At 38.0% G+C, this 16,894-nt stretch overlaps 1 protein-coding gene across 2 annotated transcripts; it reads left to right on the forward strand.

Annotated features, from left to right (window-relative positions):
• The first annotated feature begins 201 nt into the window (after nucleotides 1-201).
• MED30 (mediator complex subunit 30) lies at nucleotides 202-16,463 on the forward strand. Of its 2 annotated transcripts, XM_069005369.1 has the most exons (6): nucleotides 202-290; nucleotides 756-961; nucleotides 1,838-1,996; nucleotides 3,746-3,867; nucleotides 5,085-5,195; nucleotides 16,210-16,298. In XM_069005369.1, exons 2-5 carry the CDS (start codon nucleotides 788-790, stop codon nucleotides 5,188-5,190), a joined length of 561 nt encoding a protein of 186 aa, XP_068861470.1. In that variant the 5' UTR covers nucleotides 202-290; nucleotides 756-787; the 3' UTR covers nucleotides 5,191-5,195; nucleotides 16,210-16,298. The 2 variants fall into 2 exon arrangements, with proteins under 2 accessions (XP_068861470.1, XP_068861471.1); XM_069005370.1 differs by lacking the exon at nucleotides 3,746-3,867 and having other exon boundaries at nucleotides 16,210-16,463.
• Nucleotides 16,464-16,894: the final 431 nt, after the last annotated feature.

The raw sequence follows: 16,894 nt of genomic DNA on the forward strand, positions 1-16,894 counted from the left end.
TGGTGGGACTGTATGAACATGCCTGGGGATTTTGACCAAACCTTTCAACCTCAAGAGCCCGCATGCTGGCTGACCTGCCCGCAAACCCGCATTGGATTCAGCAAGACAGAAAAACGCCCCGATTCCCGAGCGAGACGTTCGACGGAGAGCAGCTGCACAGGGGCGGCCCGAAGCCGGCGTGACAGAGCCCCGGCCCCGCCCGCCGCTCCCGCCTCGCCGGCTGTGACGGCGCCGGCCGCCGGGAAGTGCTTCCGCCCGCGCGGGTCCGGGGGCCGCGGCGCCGCGGCTCCGTGAGTGCGGCGCGTCCGGGGCGGCTGCAGCGCGGGGCGGGGCCGGGCACGGGCGGGAGCGTGGGGTCGGGGGTGGGCTGAGGGTCCGGGGCACCGCTTCGCCCCGGCCCCGGGAGCGGGTGGGTCAGGGTCGGGCAGGTGCCGGTCCCGGAGCCCAGGGCTGCGATTCTGCCTGCTGGAGCTTGGCAGAAACCTCTGTCGTGTTCCCCTTGGGACGGATCGGGCAGGGGCGCGCCCGCTCTGAGGGGAGGGAGGTGCGTGAGGGGCACCCGCAGTTCCACCGCTCGGCAAAGCTGCGGTGGGTCAGGGAGCGGTGTCCGGACCAAGGGGTGCTGCGCTGAGCCGGCCTCATCCGTTGGACAGAGCCGCGTACAGGGAAAAGGAGTGGGATGGCCGCTCTACAGAAGTTTGCTAGGATAGACTCAAACAAGTATTTGGCTGTTCATCATCACTTTTTTTGTGCAGCTCGCCCCAGTGTGACTGGGTAACGCCAGGAGATGTCGACCCCCCCTCTGGCTGGGGCGGGGATGCCGCCGGGAGCTTTCTCTGGGACGCAGGCTCAGGCTGCCAGGGAGGTGAACACGGCTTCCCTCTGCCGCATCGGCCAGGAGACCGTGCAGGACATTGTCTTTCGAACCATGGAAATCTTCCAGTTACTGAGGAATATGCAGGTGAGAAACAACTATTCATTATGCACTCAACTTGCCGTGTTTTTATCACCGACTGCCAGTATATATAGACTCAGGAGATGCCTTAGGTCATCTAGAAAACTCGATCAAACTGCTCTGAAAAGGAGGATTGGTTGAAGAAGTGAGTACTACTCTTAATATATTTGCTTACTCCTGTACATTAAGTGAAGATTGTGAAAATTCAGAAATGCTGAATTGTCATTGCCCCCACAATAAAAAAACTCTAAATACGCTTAGTAACCGTGTTTCTTTTTATGTATAATGAAGTCTGTTCGTATGTCAGTTACGTTTCTCTGTTTATGTTAACATATGGGGAGTAAATGTACAGGAATTTTCGTTGATCTTTTTCTGTAATATTTTCCACGTAAAACTTTTTTTTTTTGTTAGGAAAATGGACATAATCCTTGTTTGTGTCTACTTACTGAGAAAACATAGAAACTTTTGTTGTGTTCTCTCTGTGGAGTGTACAAGATAAATAATCACTCTCACTCCTTCTGTATTTTCATGACTCTTGTGTCACTGAGTTGAGTGGCCTGGGGTTGAAACACAAAATCTCAAAGCATAATACTTGGATCACAATGGCGTCATATTTAAGCATTGTGAAGACACTCACTGAAAAGTCAGAGCTATTGACAATGACCAAAGTGTAGAATACATGAGGGTGTTTGACAGCAGTGATTGAGTACATAAAATACATAATTTTGCTTGTAAAGAAAATAAAAATTTCAGTGATTGCTATGGGAAAAGTGTGATTGTCTTATTTTAAAATATACAAAAACCTGTCTGATATCTTTGAGTTTATTTATTTCATGTGACAGAAGCTTTATTGTAATATTTTTAATGTTTTGGTTCTCTAAGTTACCAAATGGTGTTACTTATCATACTGCAACATATCAAGACAGACTGGCAAAGCTGCAGGAACATCTCCGTCAGCTATCAATACTCTTCAGAAAACTGAGATTAGTCTATGACAAATGCAATGAAAACTGTGCTGGGCTCGATCCCGTTCCCATAGAAGTAAGTATCTTTATTTATGTATAAATTGCAAATCAGAATAACCACTCTGGATAGCAAATCATCCATCCATCTCAGTTGCAGGAGACTCATAACAAGTTTTCATGATACTGGAATTTTTCAGTGAACTGAATTCTGTTTATTAATTAGAGCTCATTGAAAGATTGTGAAACTTAGTGTCTAGTTGACACGGTGTTCTGTCGTAAGCTGGACTTGATCTCAAAGGTCTTTACCAGCCTAATTGATTCTGTGATTCTGAGAAAGCAAACTTACTTTAAAATTTTAGTCTTTTTTCCTCTGGCTTCTTGGTATCTTCACCAATTTGTTTCCCCTAGGAAAAAAAAAGAGGATCAGGGCAAATTTTTTGAAAAAAGTGGGAAAAGGCCTGCTTTAAGCTCTCACCTGTCAGCCTGGCTCCTGAATAATAAGTATTATTTACTCTCTCTGGCCATTAGTCTGTGCCTCCATAATTCCCTCACTCAGCTATTCCTAACCTGCTGGCCAGTATGAACCAAACCTAAATGTGCAGTGGTGATAGAAAAGTTACAACATAAAACTTCCTGGGAGGAGGATTGACCAGAGTTTTTCTTAACAAAACTGCTGTTGCTCATAAAATCTAAATGTCATCTTCCCTCCTCATAAGTTGTTTCTAATTTCTAGTAATACTCTTAAACTCTGGGTTTTGTTACAATTTGAGTTTCTACCACTCTATATTAACCAGAACTTTGAAATTCCTTACTTACTGACCTCTGGATCCTGAGACAATTTATTGATGGACTTTTGACTGTCCATTGAATTTTAATTATTTAGACATTGTATTTGAAGTTTGAGTCTCTTAACGGAATAGGAATAAATAAATGAAGAAGTCCATTCTGTACAGTTCATTCTAGACTACTATTTCAGTTAGCAGCCGCTGACTTTTGACAAGGGTTTCAGAGAAATATATGTGGAAACCTGACAGCAAGCAAGGTAATAAGTTAATTTTCCCATTTAAGAAAATAAAACCTGTTTTCATGGTGTGTTGACTTGTGTGCAATAACCAAATACTTGTGCCCTCTTTAAAAGTTTTTCATGTGTCTTATTTTCCAATATCAATGGAATGAGGTGGGGTTGGGGTTTTTTTATAACTTTTCACATTTTTTTGCCGTTACCAGGATGAAAAAGAATCTCCATAGCGAAAATGTGTAGTCACTTCAGGCTTTTTTAATGCAAGATTTCACTGATAACTTAGTCACAGCAGAGTTTTTTATGGATAGTTGGAGTATTTTGTTTTTAATCTGCTTAGTCTTTTCTGCTCTGAAGTTAGTAGATGCCTGCCTCCTCATGTTTTTCTTGGTTAGAGTCAATGGCAGTGGCACACCATTCCCCTTGGATCAGTTTTCTTAAATTCTTCTTACAGTATTTCAATAGTAGTCTCAATTGTATTATTTAATGGCCAATATTCTAATCATGTCTTTACAGAATATCAACAAAACTCTTTTTTTTTGCACAGTCTAGAGAAGTCTATACCTACTAGTATTCCATTATTACTGATATTTTAAATGTTCTCATACTTTCTGTTAATGTGTACTAATGTGTAATAGGTGTTACTAACTTTCTGTTAACCAACATAGCAAGGCATGAGATAATTGTGAAGGAGATCTGCCTACAAGGATTACATTTCCGGCTTCTTTTGTGTATTAGGTATAGTTCAACTTTTCTTTGTGGGTTTGTTGTTTGGTTCTTTTTTTAATCTATTACCTTTTCTGAAAGACAGGGAGGTCTTCAAAGGAAATGTTCTACTTTGAGTGCTACTTAATTTTTCCATCGGAGAGAGTTTTTTTCCAGGAGCGTATAGCAGCCCCACTACTTCTTCTTTATGGTCTGCAAATGTAGTAAGTGATCAACATTTACTACTTTTTCACGGCAGACTTTATTGTGGTAGCTTTTGTCCATTTTGCTAAGTTTAGTAAGAATGGCTGCAAAAATTTTTGGAGAGAAAGGAATTAAATTTTCAGTGGGTTAAATCAAAGTAAGTTTTCCATCAGAGTGCTGAAGGCACTGAACATTTTGTAACATTACATTGCAACCTAAGTAACAAGTTAATATGCACTTGATGAGCAGCTTGCTCCCAGGCTTTTAAATGAATGTCTTCTTGCTCACTTTTATCAATACTAGTCTTCCATTTTTCTGTAGTGTGTATGTGAACATGGATATAATTTTGCATAGTCCAGGACAGAAAAAACAATGCCAGACTATGGACTTCATGGGTGTATTATTTTTTTGGAAATTTTTAGTAGCTTGGGAGTGTTCTGACACAGAAGCAAGTATTTGTTTTGTATCTAGTATGTTTCTTTTTTGATTTATTTTTTTTTTTAGGAAGGAAACATACAGTAGTATTCATTAAGAAATTCTTCATCAAGGATTTTTGGCTTTGTTGAAGCTTACAAAACAGACAGTGCACTATGGTCTTCTCCAGCCGAAACCAAACTATGATACTGTGTGTCTGAGGAGATTACAGTGAGAAATACTTCAAGAAAAACTCTTGGGTAACTGTGGGCCTCGTCTTAAGAGTAGCCAAACAGAGGCTCATTAAAATAGCAAGTCATAACTAGAGTATTAACCAAATAGCTATGTAAAGCCAGTCATAATTATATTTAGTATATCACTAAAATGCTTTATAAAAATGATAACTTTATGTTTGCAGTTTCATTTCTTAGTGTGGAATAGTAAATTTAAAAATCCCAATCTGCGGAATTCAAAACTACAAGGATTATCCATGATAAACATCTTAAAATGAAAAGACTGACTTCTGCCTGCAGTTACGAAATATCTTTGGTCTAGGCTTGGTAATGTGTGAGAATGTGTCTTTTTGAAGCTCATTGTTTTCCTGGAGAACCAACTGAGGTCATTCCAAGGCCCTTAGGTTTGAGGTGGCAAGCAGGCTTGTCTCCACTTTCTCTTGGGCAGTTAGAACCTGTGGAGAAAATGGTAGTACCTTATGTATTTCCTGGATTTGATTTTTGAATTTTTTTCTTCTCTTTTTTTTTTCTTTTTTTTTCCCTTTCTTCGTTTTTTTTTTCTCTAAAGCTGATGTTTCTTGTCTTCACAGCAACTTATTCCATATGTTGAAGAAGATGGCTCCAAGCATGATGATCGTGGTGCTGCAAGTCAGCTTCGTTTTGCTAGTGAAGAGAGAAGGGAAATCATGGAAGTAAATAAGGTAACAAAGTTGTAATTTATTTGCATAAAATGAGAAATGTCATTTTCACGCTACAAAGCTTAAATTTCAAGATTGCTGTGCTAAATACAGAATGTGTGATGACTACTATCAAAATTGTAGATAAATACTTTTTGCATATAAATACTTCAGAATTGACCTTTTAGTTAAACAACTATTTTTTAGCTGTACCACTGGCAGTGGAGTTTAGGTTTCCTAACAATTTTAATTCGCCTCTCTTTTAAAATGACATATATTCTTATGAATACAGTGTGTTATGTTTATATGTAACCCACTAGATATTGAAAGTACAAATTGAGCTAAGGTGCTTGTTGAACTTACTTATCTTCAAAACTTACCTTAGCTGTTAAAATAATTGATATTGAACACCAGATGTGTAAATATTATTACAATTCTGTGAGAAATTTCAGGGCTACCTTCTGTATTTCGACAGTTTGAGGCATACTGTAAAGAGGAACATTTATTGAATCTTCACACATTCAGAGAAAATGTACTATGAATTATAAATGCTAAATGAGTTAAAATGTTAAATTTTCAGTTTGAGTGGCATTGTGTAACTGGATACAATTAGTAAAGAGTGATTCAAATCTAAAAGTAATTATGCTGTAGTAAATGCTAATATAATATTGAGATTAAAAATATGTTGTTTTACCAGACCACAATTTTGAACATTGTTTCTTCAATCTGTAAAATACAAATATACAATTAAATAAATATTTATATAGATGTAATATCTGTAAATGCTCAGTAAAAATTAGTTATAATCTACAAAAATAACTGAACAAAAGAAATAAATGAATAAAATGTTTATTTGTGAAATGAATAATTGATGGATTTTTGGCTTTTAAAATATTTCCAATATTTTAATTTGTCTTCCACAATCGTACATGTATTGAATTTTTCATAACCCATTTATTTAGAAAAATGCATGTGTATTGTATAGGAGAAAATGAGGACTACGTGAATTTAGAGAAATGCAGCTGTCAGCTTTCGTCTTGTAATCTTTCTCTTCAGTGCTGATGTAGCAGGGCTGTATCTATTATATTGTATGTAATATTGTACTGTGAATTTATGCACATTTATTTGCAATCTTAAAGTGTTAATAAGCTTAACTGTCCGTATTTGCTGTGGTTTTAATAGTTCTATGACATAGTTTTGCCCTTGTTGTTGTATTTGTATGCTAATATGGTTTTAAACCTCCTTGGCGTGATCTTGTGAAAATAATTTCATAAATTTTTATGAAGAGTTCTGAACCTTAAAAAGGTTGATGGTGTTACCATTGATAGCAAACTGGTAATTAAGGATGCATTGAAACCTTCACTTAAATATGGTCTGAAATCCTGTATTTATACTTAAATGCCTAGGCCTAATTTCCAGATTTTCCACAGTAAATCTTTACGAGATAGTTGAACTTTCTCTAGTATTCTTGTGGGCAAATGCTTAGTAACTGCAGCAAAAGGAAGTTAAACTTGTTTTTTGAAAGTTCACTGATTTTTTTTTGTCTCCCTCCAGTTGCATGAGCACATCTACTACCATTTTCAAAGTTCAAGTTTTAATACATTACAGATGAGGAAATGCTTTTATGACTAGAAATACATAAATTCTTTCTTTTTGCAAAGAAAAATCACTAGAATTAGATAATCAGTCTAATTTCTAACACTGGCTGCTGGGCTCAAGGAGGGCTTACTCTGATTCTTAGCTCGCAAACTTGACAGCTCTTCAGTCCTCTGTAGTGTGTAATGTCCACCTCCAACTCAATTTGATTAATTCATTTTAGGAAAACTTTAGTAATACAAAATATTGATGAAAATGCTGTGACAGGGAAACCAACATGATAGTTAAAGAAGCTTTTTATATTCTTGACCATATCTTTTCTTCCTTCAGCTTCTTGTCCTGTTCTCTCCTAATCCTTTTTGCTGTAATAGGCATTATTTTTTCAGTGTTGCATGTTATTGGTACCAAAAAATCACTATTGCAATAACCCAATACTTTGACACTATTGCAATCTTTGAAATAATTCTTAGACCTGCCCTGGCTCTTAATTTTTCCCTTCTTGCTGTGGTATCCCAGCCTGATTTTCTTTAGTGGCTCTGGATGTATGTGAAAGGTACTAACTGCCCCACAGTGTGGAGCACTGCCAAAGCTAGCAGTAGCTCTAACAAACCTTGTGGATCATATGTTCTCACACAAAAATATCCTCATTCCATGAAACACTGACTTGAAAAATAGCAGCTTTGATTTGCTACTGCAGTTGTCTGAGAAGGGAGCATCCTCAGTGGAGAAGGGGAGCATAAGGTATTTCCTATACTCACCATCTTGTTCATGGGGCAAGAGAACCTGTTAATGTATCAGAGTTCCTAAAAACTGCAGGAGCTTTTTGATGTTGGTTTACTGTGACATCTTTTGGTCTTAATTAATTATTCTGCTACATTAGAGTTACCTTTTAGGTCAGAAAGTTTAATGTGCTGACCTTGGCTATGTAAGTACTTGTCTGTTAATTTAAAATATAGATTAGTTTACAAGGCAATGAATTTCTGTCCTAGCAATTCAGTAATAATTAGCAACTGTAGGTTTAAGTAAAACCTATTAAGCTTTATAACACAAGGGAGTTTTGCCTGCAATAAGAAGTTTGTACCATTATTATAAAACAAACCATTTCTTGAGCACTGACTACCTCTGTCTCGTCTTAAACAATTCTCTCCTGCAGTTCCCAAAAATGTAGCTTATTCCTTTTTATTTGTATATGCTTTCTGGGCTTGTAAATTGTTGAGGTGGTTGACTTTATTTTGGAATAAATTACTGTTACAGAATCAGTTTAGCATTTGCATTGGTCTTCTAGTACTTGTCTTGATCCAGTTTTCATTGAAATTAATGTATTTGCAGCAAATGGGAGATGGTACCAAGATTTCCTCTCTTCTATTCATGTTCTTCTAGTGTTTAATATTCTATCTATTAAGTTTTCACCTTTTAAGTGTTGAAGCATCAGTAGTATTTTCAAGATTTCAGTCTCACCTTCAGTCTGTGGTCTTATAGCACATTTGACAAGACTTGAAACAGAAAATGCAAATCAAAAATTGAGAATTATTTAATCTGTATTGCTGCCTTATCAATGGTTTTCTTTACTGCTTGCTTTTAGAAGTGGAGCAAGTACAGCTTAGGTTTCATTCATGCTGTAGGTCTGGTTTTAGTGAAGCACTTAGGAAAACCATCACATAATTAGTAGGGTAAGTACGTTTGGATGAAAATGAAGCAAAATAGCAGTAGAACATTCCAAGTGACCCTTTAGAAAACAATAATATTTGATATTCTTAACTAGTGTTCGTTAAGTGTTTAACAGTGATCTTGCTAAGAGAGGAAAAGACAATCTACGTGACAGATTTTTAAGTTAAGCTGTAACAAGTTTAGCTCTGGGCTTTTTTTGATAACACAAACATTATGCCTTGCAGCTGAGGTTTTTTAGGACTATGCCAAAAACCTAAATTCCTTTTAAACTACCTTTCACACCATTTGCATGTATTTTAATTTGTTTTGTATGTGTAGAGTCCTTTTTTACCCAAAATATGAGCGTGCACCAAGGAATACTTTGGCAAGAGGGGAAGAATTCATTACTTGGACACCTTCTGGGAAGATTAATCTGCACTGGAGGCAGTTCCATCATTTTTTGAGTACCCAAACTGACTATCTGCAATGGCAGAATCAGAGGAATTTAGGCTCAGTGGGAGGTCTGGAGACTACCTGGTTCAGGCCCCTGCTCAAAACAGGACCAACCAGCAAAGTTATATCCAGCTGCTCGAGCTCATATCTGGTAGTATTTCAAATATCTGTAAGGACTGAAATTCCATCTTTTCTGGACCCTTCTTAAGGGTTGACTTTTACTGTGAAAGTTTTCGTAATGTTGCTTTGGAATTTTCTTTGTCGTAACTTGTATATTCACTGCCCCTCATCCTTTTGCTGTGTACACTCAAGAAGAGTCCAGCTTTGTCTTTTCTGTGAGCTTCATTAGGTAGCTGAAGATAGCACTGTGGTCCTGCCCTATGGCCTTCTCTGCTTGAGATTGAACAAACACAGATTTAATCATTGTGGTGGCCTTCCACTAGGCATTATCCAGTCTGATAGAGCTTTGTATTGATCCCCAAAGTGGACAATCATTCTCCAGAGACAAATAGAGTAGAGTATAATAGTTTCACCTGACCTGAGAGGTACACTCCAGCTAATATAGGGCAGAGTGCAGTTTGTCTTCCTTGTTGCAAAGCAGATCTGCTGATGTCTCATGTTCAACTTGTCAGAAATTATCAAAAAGGACCTCAGATCCTTTTTTGCAAATTTTATTTCTATTCAGTCAGCCCTCTGCCTGTGCTGTTGTATGGGTTTATTCTGTGAGCAGATGCAGGATGTTGCTTTAATTGACGTTCCTGAGATAGGTGTTAGCCTGCCTTTCCTACCTGTTGAGGTCCATCTGAATCCAACATCCCACCACTGAGTATATTTTTCACTTCCCCCGGTTTGTCACTGTCCACCAATTTGATAACTTTGGTATGGTGATTGAGTCATTATGTGTGGATTAGTCATTAATGAGGATATTAAGAATGTTTACCTTAGTATCAGTCGTGAGAAACTTCAAGAGTGACCAACTAGCACTTGGTCTTAATACTGATGATCCCAGCATTTAGAATGCCGTAGTCCAGCCAGTTTTCCGTCAACCCAGTAATTCACCTATCCAAACCACATCTCTCCAATATGGCTACAAGGCAATGAGAGACTGTGTCAAAAGTCTGACTAATGAATTATTTTACTTTATGAAAGTGAAGAAAATGTTCTGCTCTCCCTTTGCCACACAGTCATTTCTTGATAGAAAGCTGTCATGCTGGTCAGGCACAAGGCATCTTTAGGAAATCCAGTATGACTGTTTCCAGTCACCTTATCATTTCTGTGTCTAGATGTGACCTCCAGAAGAATTTGCTGCATAGTCTTTCAGGAGTCAGGGGTTAGGCTGTCTAGCCTGTAATTTTCTGGATCTACCTCCTCGCCTTTCTTGCAGATGAGTTGAAATGTTTCCTTTTTCATCAGAAGCATCCCCCCCTCTCCAATAGAAAATTAAGTAGAGTGGTCTTGTTATGTCATAAAACAGCTTTCTCAGCATTCAGACACATTTTTGTTCCAGATAATTACTTCCTTTCCAGTTTTGTATAAAATGTTGCCCACAAAGTTTTTCACGTTGCATCCTATATCCAAACCATATCATGCTTACAAAGTTGAAAAAAGTTTGGAAAAAGTGAACATAAAGCTGCCTGTAAAATCCCAATTGTCCCCTTTTGTCCTCATACAGATGTATATTATACAACCTTTATTGCATTATCATATTTGATTCCTCTTCCCCCCTTCCCACTTTATTTTCTGGAAGAATCCTTTGAGCTATTCTGCTTTTGTTGCAGACTAGGTACTATTTAGATTGAATCAGTATTGTAGTAAATAAGATTATAAAAATCCTGGTTTGTGTATTGCGTAACTGGCATTACGCTATTGAGCAAGCAGGGAATTTGGGAATGAGAAAGAAGGATTTGTTGTGTGTAGTGAGTAACTAACTAAGGCAGCTCTTGGGAGCTGAATTTTTTTTTCTCTGCCACAAATTATCTGTGGTGGTTGTTCATTCTTCCCTTTATGGCTCATGGTAGCTTTGAATATGTGGGAAGCTGTTAAAATATGAAGTTTGGAGATGAACATGAATCTTAAATGTCTTTGGACAAAGTTGGCAGCACTGCGGTTTTATCTGTAGTGTTCGTGTGACTGAGTTTGCCATCTGTAACTGAGGATCATACATCTGTGGGATTTTCATGTTAAGAATGGGGATGTAACACTGAGAAGTGTGGTGGAGAAGCACGTTGGGGATTGAATAATTCCATTACAAGCTACAGAGCTTAGTTGGTACTCAGTAAATAAGACCTCAGACCTCATTGCTGAACGATAAATAATTGGTATGAAGCAAACATCCATCTATTTGAATGAATGTGTTTATTCCTCTCAGAACAACAGTATGGGTCAGTAGGTGAAAAGTACTGAGCTTGCAGCAGAGCATAGGCTGTCACTGGTGCTTGTGTTTGTTTCAGGAACACAGGGTTACACATGCAGAAGAAGCAGTTTTCCTTTCAGCTGTCAGGTGAGGAGCAAGGCTGAAAACTAAGTCTCTCATTTCTGCTAAGTGTAGAACAGTCACGCCTGTGGATGACATCAGGAAAAGCTGTAGATACTGGACAATGAGTGTGTTAATATTTAATTGCACAGCAGTTACTGTATTAGTGATGAATGTTTTTTATACCCTTGGGAAAAATTGTAACTAGATTGATATATGAGTTTATTATGATGGAAAGTGAGCCTTGGTATCAATTGAGCAGCCGTAAGTTAAGACATCACTTGGCAGCTTTAAGACAGTTCAAGCAAAGTGTTGAGGGCATTTTTTCCATATTTTTTTCCAGCTAAATGCTTATAATGTTGTAATAGTCTCTTGACTACTGAAGGAAAAAAGAAAAAAGCAGGTTTTTCCACCTTCTTACTTCAGAGATTTCATTAAGCATTCATTTAAAAAAAGAACCATATAAATGTCACCCTCCTATTACACACATTGTTTTTCTCTAGAAATTTATTGGGCTTGACTTACCTGGAAACATGGAGGCCACTGTCACCTTCATAAGACTTTCAAGAATCACTTCCTACAGCAGTTTAATAGTCAGAAGGAGTAACATGAGTATTGTGTCCAGTTCTGGGTTCCTCAGCACAGGAAAGACATGGACCTATTGGAGTGGGTTCAGAAGAGGGCTACAAAAATTATCAGAACAATGGAACAGCACTCCTATGAGGAAAGGCTGACAGAGTTGAGGCTGTTCAGTCTGAAGGAGAGAAGACACTGGGAAGATCTTACAGCAGCCCTTCAGTACCGAAGGGGGGCTTATAAGAAAGATGGGGACAAACTTTATAGCAGGGCCTGTTGCAATAGGGCAAGGGGTAATGGCTTTAAACTAAAAGAAGGCCAATTTAGATTAAATATAAGGAAGACATTTTTTAGGCTGAGGGTGATAAAACACTTGTCCTGAGACATGGTAGATGCCCCATCCCTGGGAACATTCACAGTTAGGCTGGACAGGGCTCTCAGCAACCTGATGTAGTTGAAGATGTCCCTGCTTATTGTGGGGTTGAACTAGATGACCTTTAGAAGTCCCTTCCAACCCAAATTGTTCCATGATTCTATGCTCATGGGAAAGAATGTGATGCGAATTCTCTTGCATCTCTTGTAGTAGAGTCTTAATCAACAAAGTAAACATAATTTTTTAAAAATTTTGTTAAGATTTATGCAAGTAAAGGTACTGCAGTTATTAATATTTAATGTTACACTGAGGTATCCTTCTGGCCTGTACTATTGTAGATCTTGAATGGAGCAGATAAAAACTATAGCTGGCACAGCATTCAGGAGAATGGTCTTCTGCATAAGATTTTCAACTTGGAAACAGATCTTTGCTTCTTTTTTTTCTTAAGCAAAAGAAGAGCCTGTACAATATCAGCAAGTACTGTTGATGTTTTTACAGGCACCAGTTAGAACATGATCTTACTCTTCCACAGTGTTTACATTATTTTCTTTGCCTGAAGAAAGGATTTCTAACAAATGGATTGAGTGCAGCATAATGACTCACAATGATGTTTTAGTTTTAAAATTTGAAGAATACATGAGCTTAAAATGAGGAGGGAATCAAGAACAGTGCGCAAAAGAAGGTTCTGATACATCTCTGATTGTATGCTGTGAATTGGTTTAGACAGCACTGATTTCTAATGAAATGCAAGTGAAGCAAAAATGACTTTTAGTAAAAAATTTATTTCGGTCAAAGTTGAAATTACTGTGTCCTACTGAACCCAAATCTGCCTGTAACACGACGGGTTCTTTATGGCAGCTTTTTTCCTTGAAAGACAGCTATTTTCTGGATGTATGTTATGGTTCTCCCACTTTGTTTCATTTATGGGGGTTTTGTGCTTCAGTAAGTGTTTTCATAAATGACCTACCTGACCTAAGCCAACTAAGGTTTCATTGGTTACTGGAAGGTGCAGTCCTTGCCAACTCCATCATGATGGCCTTAATACTTGCAAGGTCAGTCAAAATGGATCCTATTGAATATTAGTATCACCAAAGGGCTGGTTTTCAGTCAGATCACTTTTGTGACAGAGAGGGACTAACTGAAACATGCCTCACAGATGTAACTTGAATTTAGGTCTCTTAAACTCATTATAAACAGCCTCATAGAATTTCTCTGTGCTATCTTAAAACAGATAAAGTCAGAAGATAAAATCATGTATGTAGGATGAAGTAGTTTTTCTTGTTGCATACAACTGTTAATGCTGAGAAGCAGTCTAGAGTTCAATTAAGTCATTTCAACAGAAGGAGGAAAGAGTGGGAGACAACTTGCGAGCAATCTGTTCAAATGAAAATTTGTCATTGCTGCAGAAGCTGCTTAAAGATCTCACCCATTTCCCAAGAAAGCCATTTCACCTATCTTTTCAAGGTTAGACTTGAGTTGAGATGTTCTTACTGGCTCAGCAAAGTCTTAAGCAGAGGCCAGCACTTCCAGTGGTGCAGAACATATTAATTATGTAGTACTTTGTGGTGTGGACCACTGCCTGTCAAAGATCAGTAACGAAGATCACTATATGCATTTCAATTAGGAGACTCTGCTCTCTGTAGTGGATTTTTTTCTCATCTCTTTATTCTTTCAACAGCCTAGCAACCCAGGGATGGTGCTTCATCTTAGATGTTTTTTCTAGCTCTAGAAAAAGTAGAAGAACTAAGAAATTAGCTCTTCACTAAAGATGAGGATCTAAAATTATCTTCAGATAAATAAAGAAACAATTTTATACTTCTTGTCCTTACAGATGCTTTGAAAACAAATTAAATCCAGCCTGAAGGTTCCCTTGTCTAGCATCAAATAAAGATCAAACAATTTACAGTGTCAATACTTTCACTAGAAAGGAAAACAGTTTTACAGAATGAGTCTTTTGGGCATAACTTACACAAAGTTCATGTGAGTAACAGTACAATGAGACATGGATGGAGAGAGAACACAGTCTGCTTATCAGAGAGAGGTCAGTGATTCTTATTTCTGTCTGTGATTTGAATTACCATCACCAACTGTTCAGCCTTCATTTCCATTGATAAAGGTTTTGAAATAGCTTGGAATGGCATGCCCTCCATATGAGGGAGTTAGAGCTTGCATTAAACTAGTAGTTTTGATGTAGCAGCCACTGATTCCTCTAGAATTGAATGTTGAGGATGGCAAACAGAATTATGTTAAAAAATGCCACAGGTAGGAACATGCTTGTTTATCTCATCCCTCTTGTGCTTTCTCAAGCATCAAGATCTTGTGTTTATGACCTTTTGTAGGAAGACACTTGCAACTCTGTCATTTGGATGCTGTGATAACTACATGCTTCTTAGCTTTCACTCTTGTCTTTAGGGGCTGAATCTCTGCTGTATGTTGTGAAGTCTTTGGATCAGCAAACAGAAAAGAAAGAAGCATTAGATAAATGCACAGTTATCTTTAAAACACTTTTTAGTCTGTCAAATGCTTGATTAGAAATTCCATGTTAGTGCACATGAACTGTCCTACATCTGGTTTTGTATCCTTCTTGGGAGTCTGGATCTGACTGTTGTCTCTTCTTCCAGGGAATGTGTCCCGCAAAGTCTGTGTTCAGGAGTATTTCCCTTACTATGTTTCCCATGCAATCTAAGCCTAATTGCCATATTACTTCAAACTGTTTTTACAGGTCTGAAGTGAATAGCCTTCCTTTTTTTCTCTGGACTTCTTTCCCAGATGACCAGCTGGCAACTTAAAAATATTGTTGTGTTGTCTGCATCAAAATTCAGGAGACTAATTTTCAGGATATTGCTTCAGTTTACCTCTGTTCCAGTAATACTTCAGTTGTATTACTGGTTTGAGTTACGCTTTTAATGTGTTGCCATTTGTGTAGTACAAATAACAGTTACATCAAACCTGAAACATTTTGTTCTGTTTTGATGGTAGCAAATCTTTCCTGTGCTTTCACTTCACTTGGAACTCCGGACTTCCCTAATGAATAAGTAGTTTGATCTCTAATGTAAGAAGGCTGACATCTTATCAAATCCGAATGAAATAAAGGACAGACTGTGTACTGTCAACAACAACCTAACTTAGTTCTCAACGGCTTTGATTTGAGCAGGAAAATGCATAAATGAGACAATAAATATGGGTATTATTGTGAAACATGACAGGTTAGGGAAATTGTGTGATGTCTTAGTGCCCTGATCTTTTTTCTGTAGAGACATAATTTTTAAGTTTTGGCAATGCAACCAATAAAAGCTAGTCTGCCGTTCTTCTGTTCCTCCAAATGCTTCTGCAGTTTGTAAAAACAGATACACAATTTTAAAGAATTCAGCATGATTGGGAAAACCTTTTTCAAGACAGGACTCTTAATGCATCACAGTTGACCTATATAGCAGAGGGGCTGTAAAAGCTTGATTTGCTTCACCTGTACCTTGTGCTTTGTTCAAATATGTACTGTTAATCCCTCATTTTTCTCTAAACTCAATTTATAAAACATAGATTATAGATTAAAACATAGATTAAAACATAAATTTACCTTCTCCCCAAATTCTTTCTTCCAACTTAGGATGCTCTCTTTTGGACTTTTCAAAGTGAGGACTGATCCCCACAAGCCTCCAGCTTTTGAAGGTGTCAGGTGTTTTGATAAAAGGCTGCTGTGAAAAGAAACAGTATTCCCCCTCTAGCAATGGTCCTTAACTTTTGAGGCTTTCTTGTATTTTTAGAATGTGCTTTAAAGGAGATGTATTATCCCACTAATAGGGCTCACTGACAGCTGAGAAAAAGATTCATATAGCATTTCATAGCACTGTAACTTTTGTTGAATTTTTGAGTGCGCTATTTGAACTGGTCACAAAAAAACTTCTAATAAACTCTTCCCACAGAAACTGAAACAGAAGAATCAGCAGCTGAAGCAGATCATGGATCAGTTACGAAATCTTATTTGGGATATAAATGCCATGTTGGCAATGAGGAACTGAACAAGGAAAATCAAACTTTGTAACTGAAGAAGATACAAATTTGTTTGGATATACTTAACTTCCTTCTAAGAAGTAACATGTTTTTCCACAATGATCTTGCAGTAATGTTTGAAAAGTCTTCAAGATTAAAATGTTGGGTTGTTTTCTAATAACTTAAATGGTGTTGGGTTTGTTTTTATAGAAGATTCATCCTATAAGTTTTACCTGCATGGTTCACTTGGGCTGTACAGCCTCAGTAATTTACAGTAGTAGTTTGGATTGCTATGCAAATAGGGGAGTTTATAAAGAAAGTGTTTCTGGATTTTCTTTATAATACAATTAAAAATTTTAAAAGCTTGTGTTTGTATGCCATTCTGCAGTGCAAACAGCCTCTTTAGAGAGGAAAAGTTGCAAGACAAGAAAGTTGCTCCAGTAAGCTAGAGGGCTGAAATCAGCAATCAGATACTGCAATTCAGTCTGCAGTATTTTTTATAGTATCTGCAGTGCAGAGCAGAGCGGGACAATCTCCTCTCTTGCCCAGCTGGTGATGCTGTCCTGATGCCTCCTAGGTCAGGGTTGGCCCTCCTGGCTGCCAGGGCACTGCTGACTC

Source organism: Aphelocoma coerulescens, chromosome 2 (assembly GCF_041296385.1).
Source record: "Aphelocoma coerulescens isolate FSJ_1873_10779 chromosome 2, UR_Acoe_1.0, whole genome shotgun sequence".
Classification (NCBI taxonomy): domain Eukaryota; kingdom Metazoa; phylum Chordata; class Aves; order Passeriformes; family Corvidae; genus Aphelocoma; species Aphelocoma coerulescens.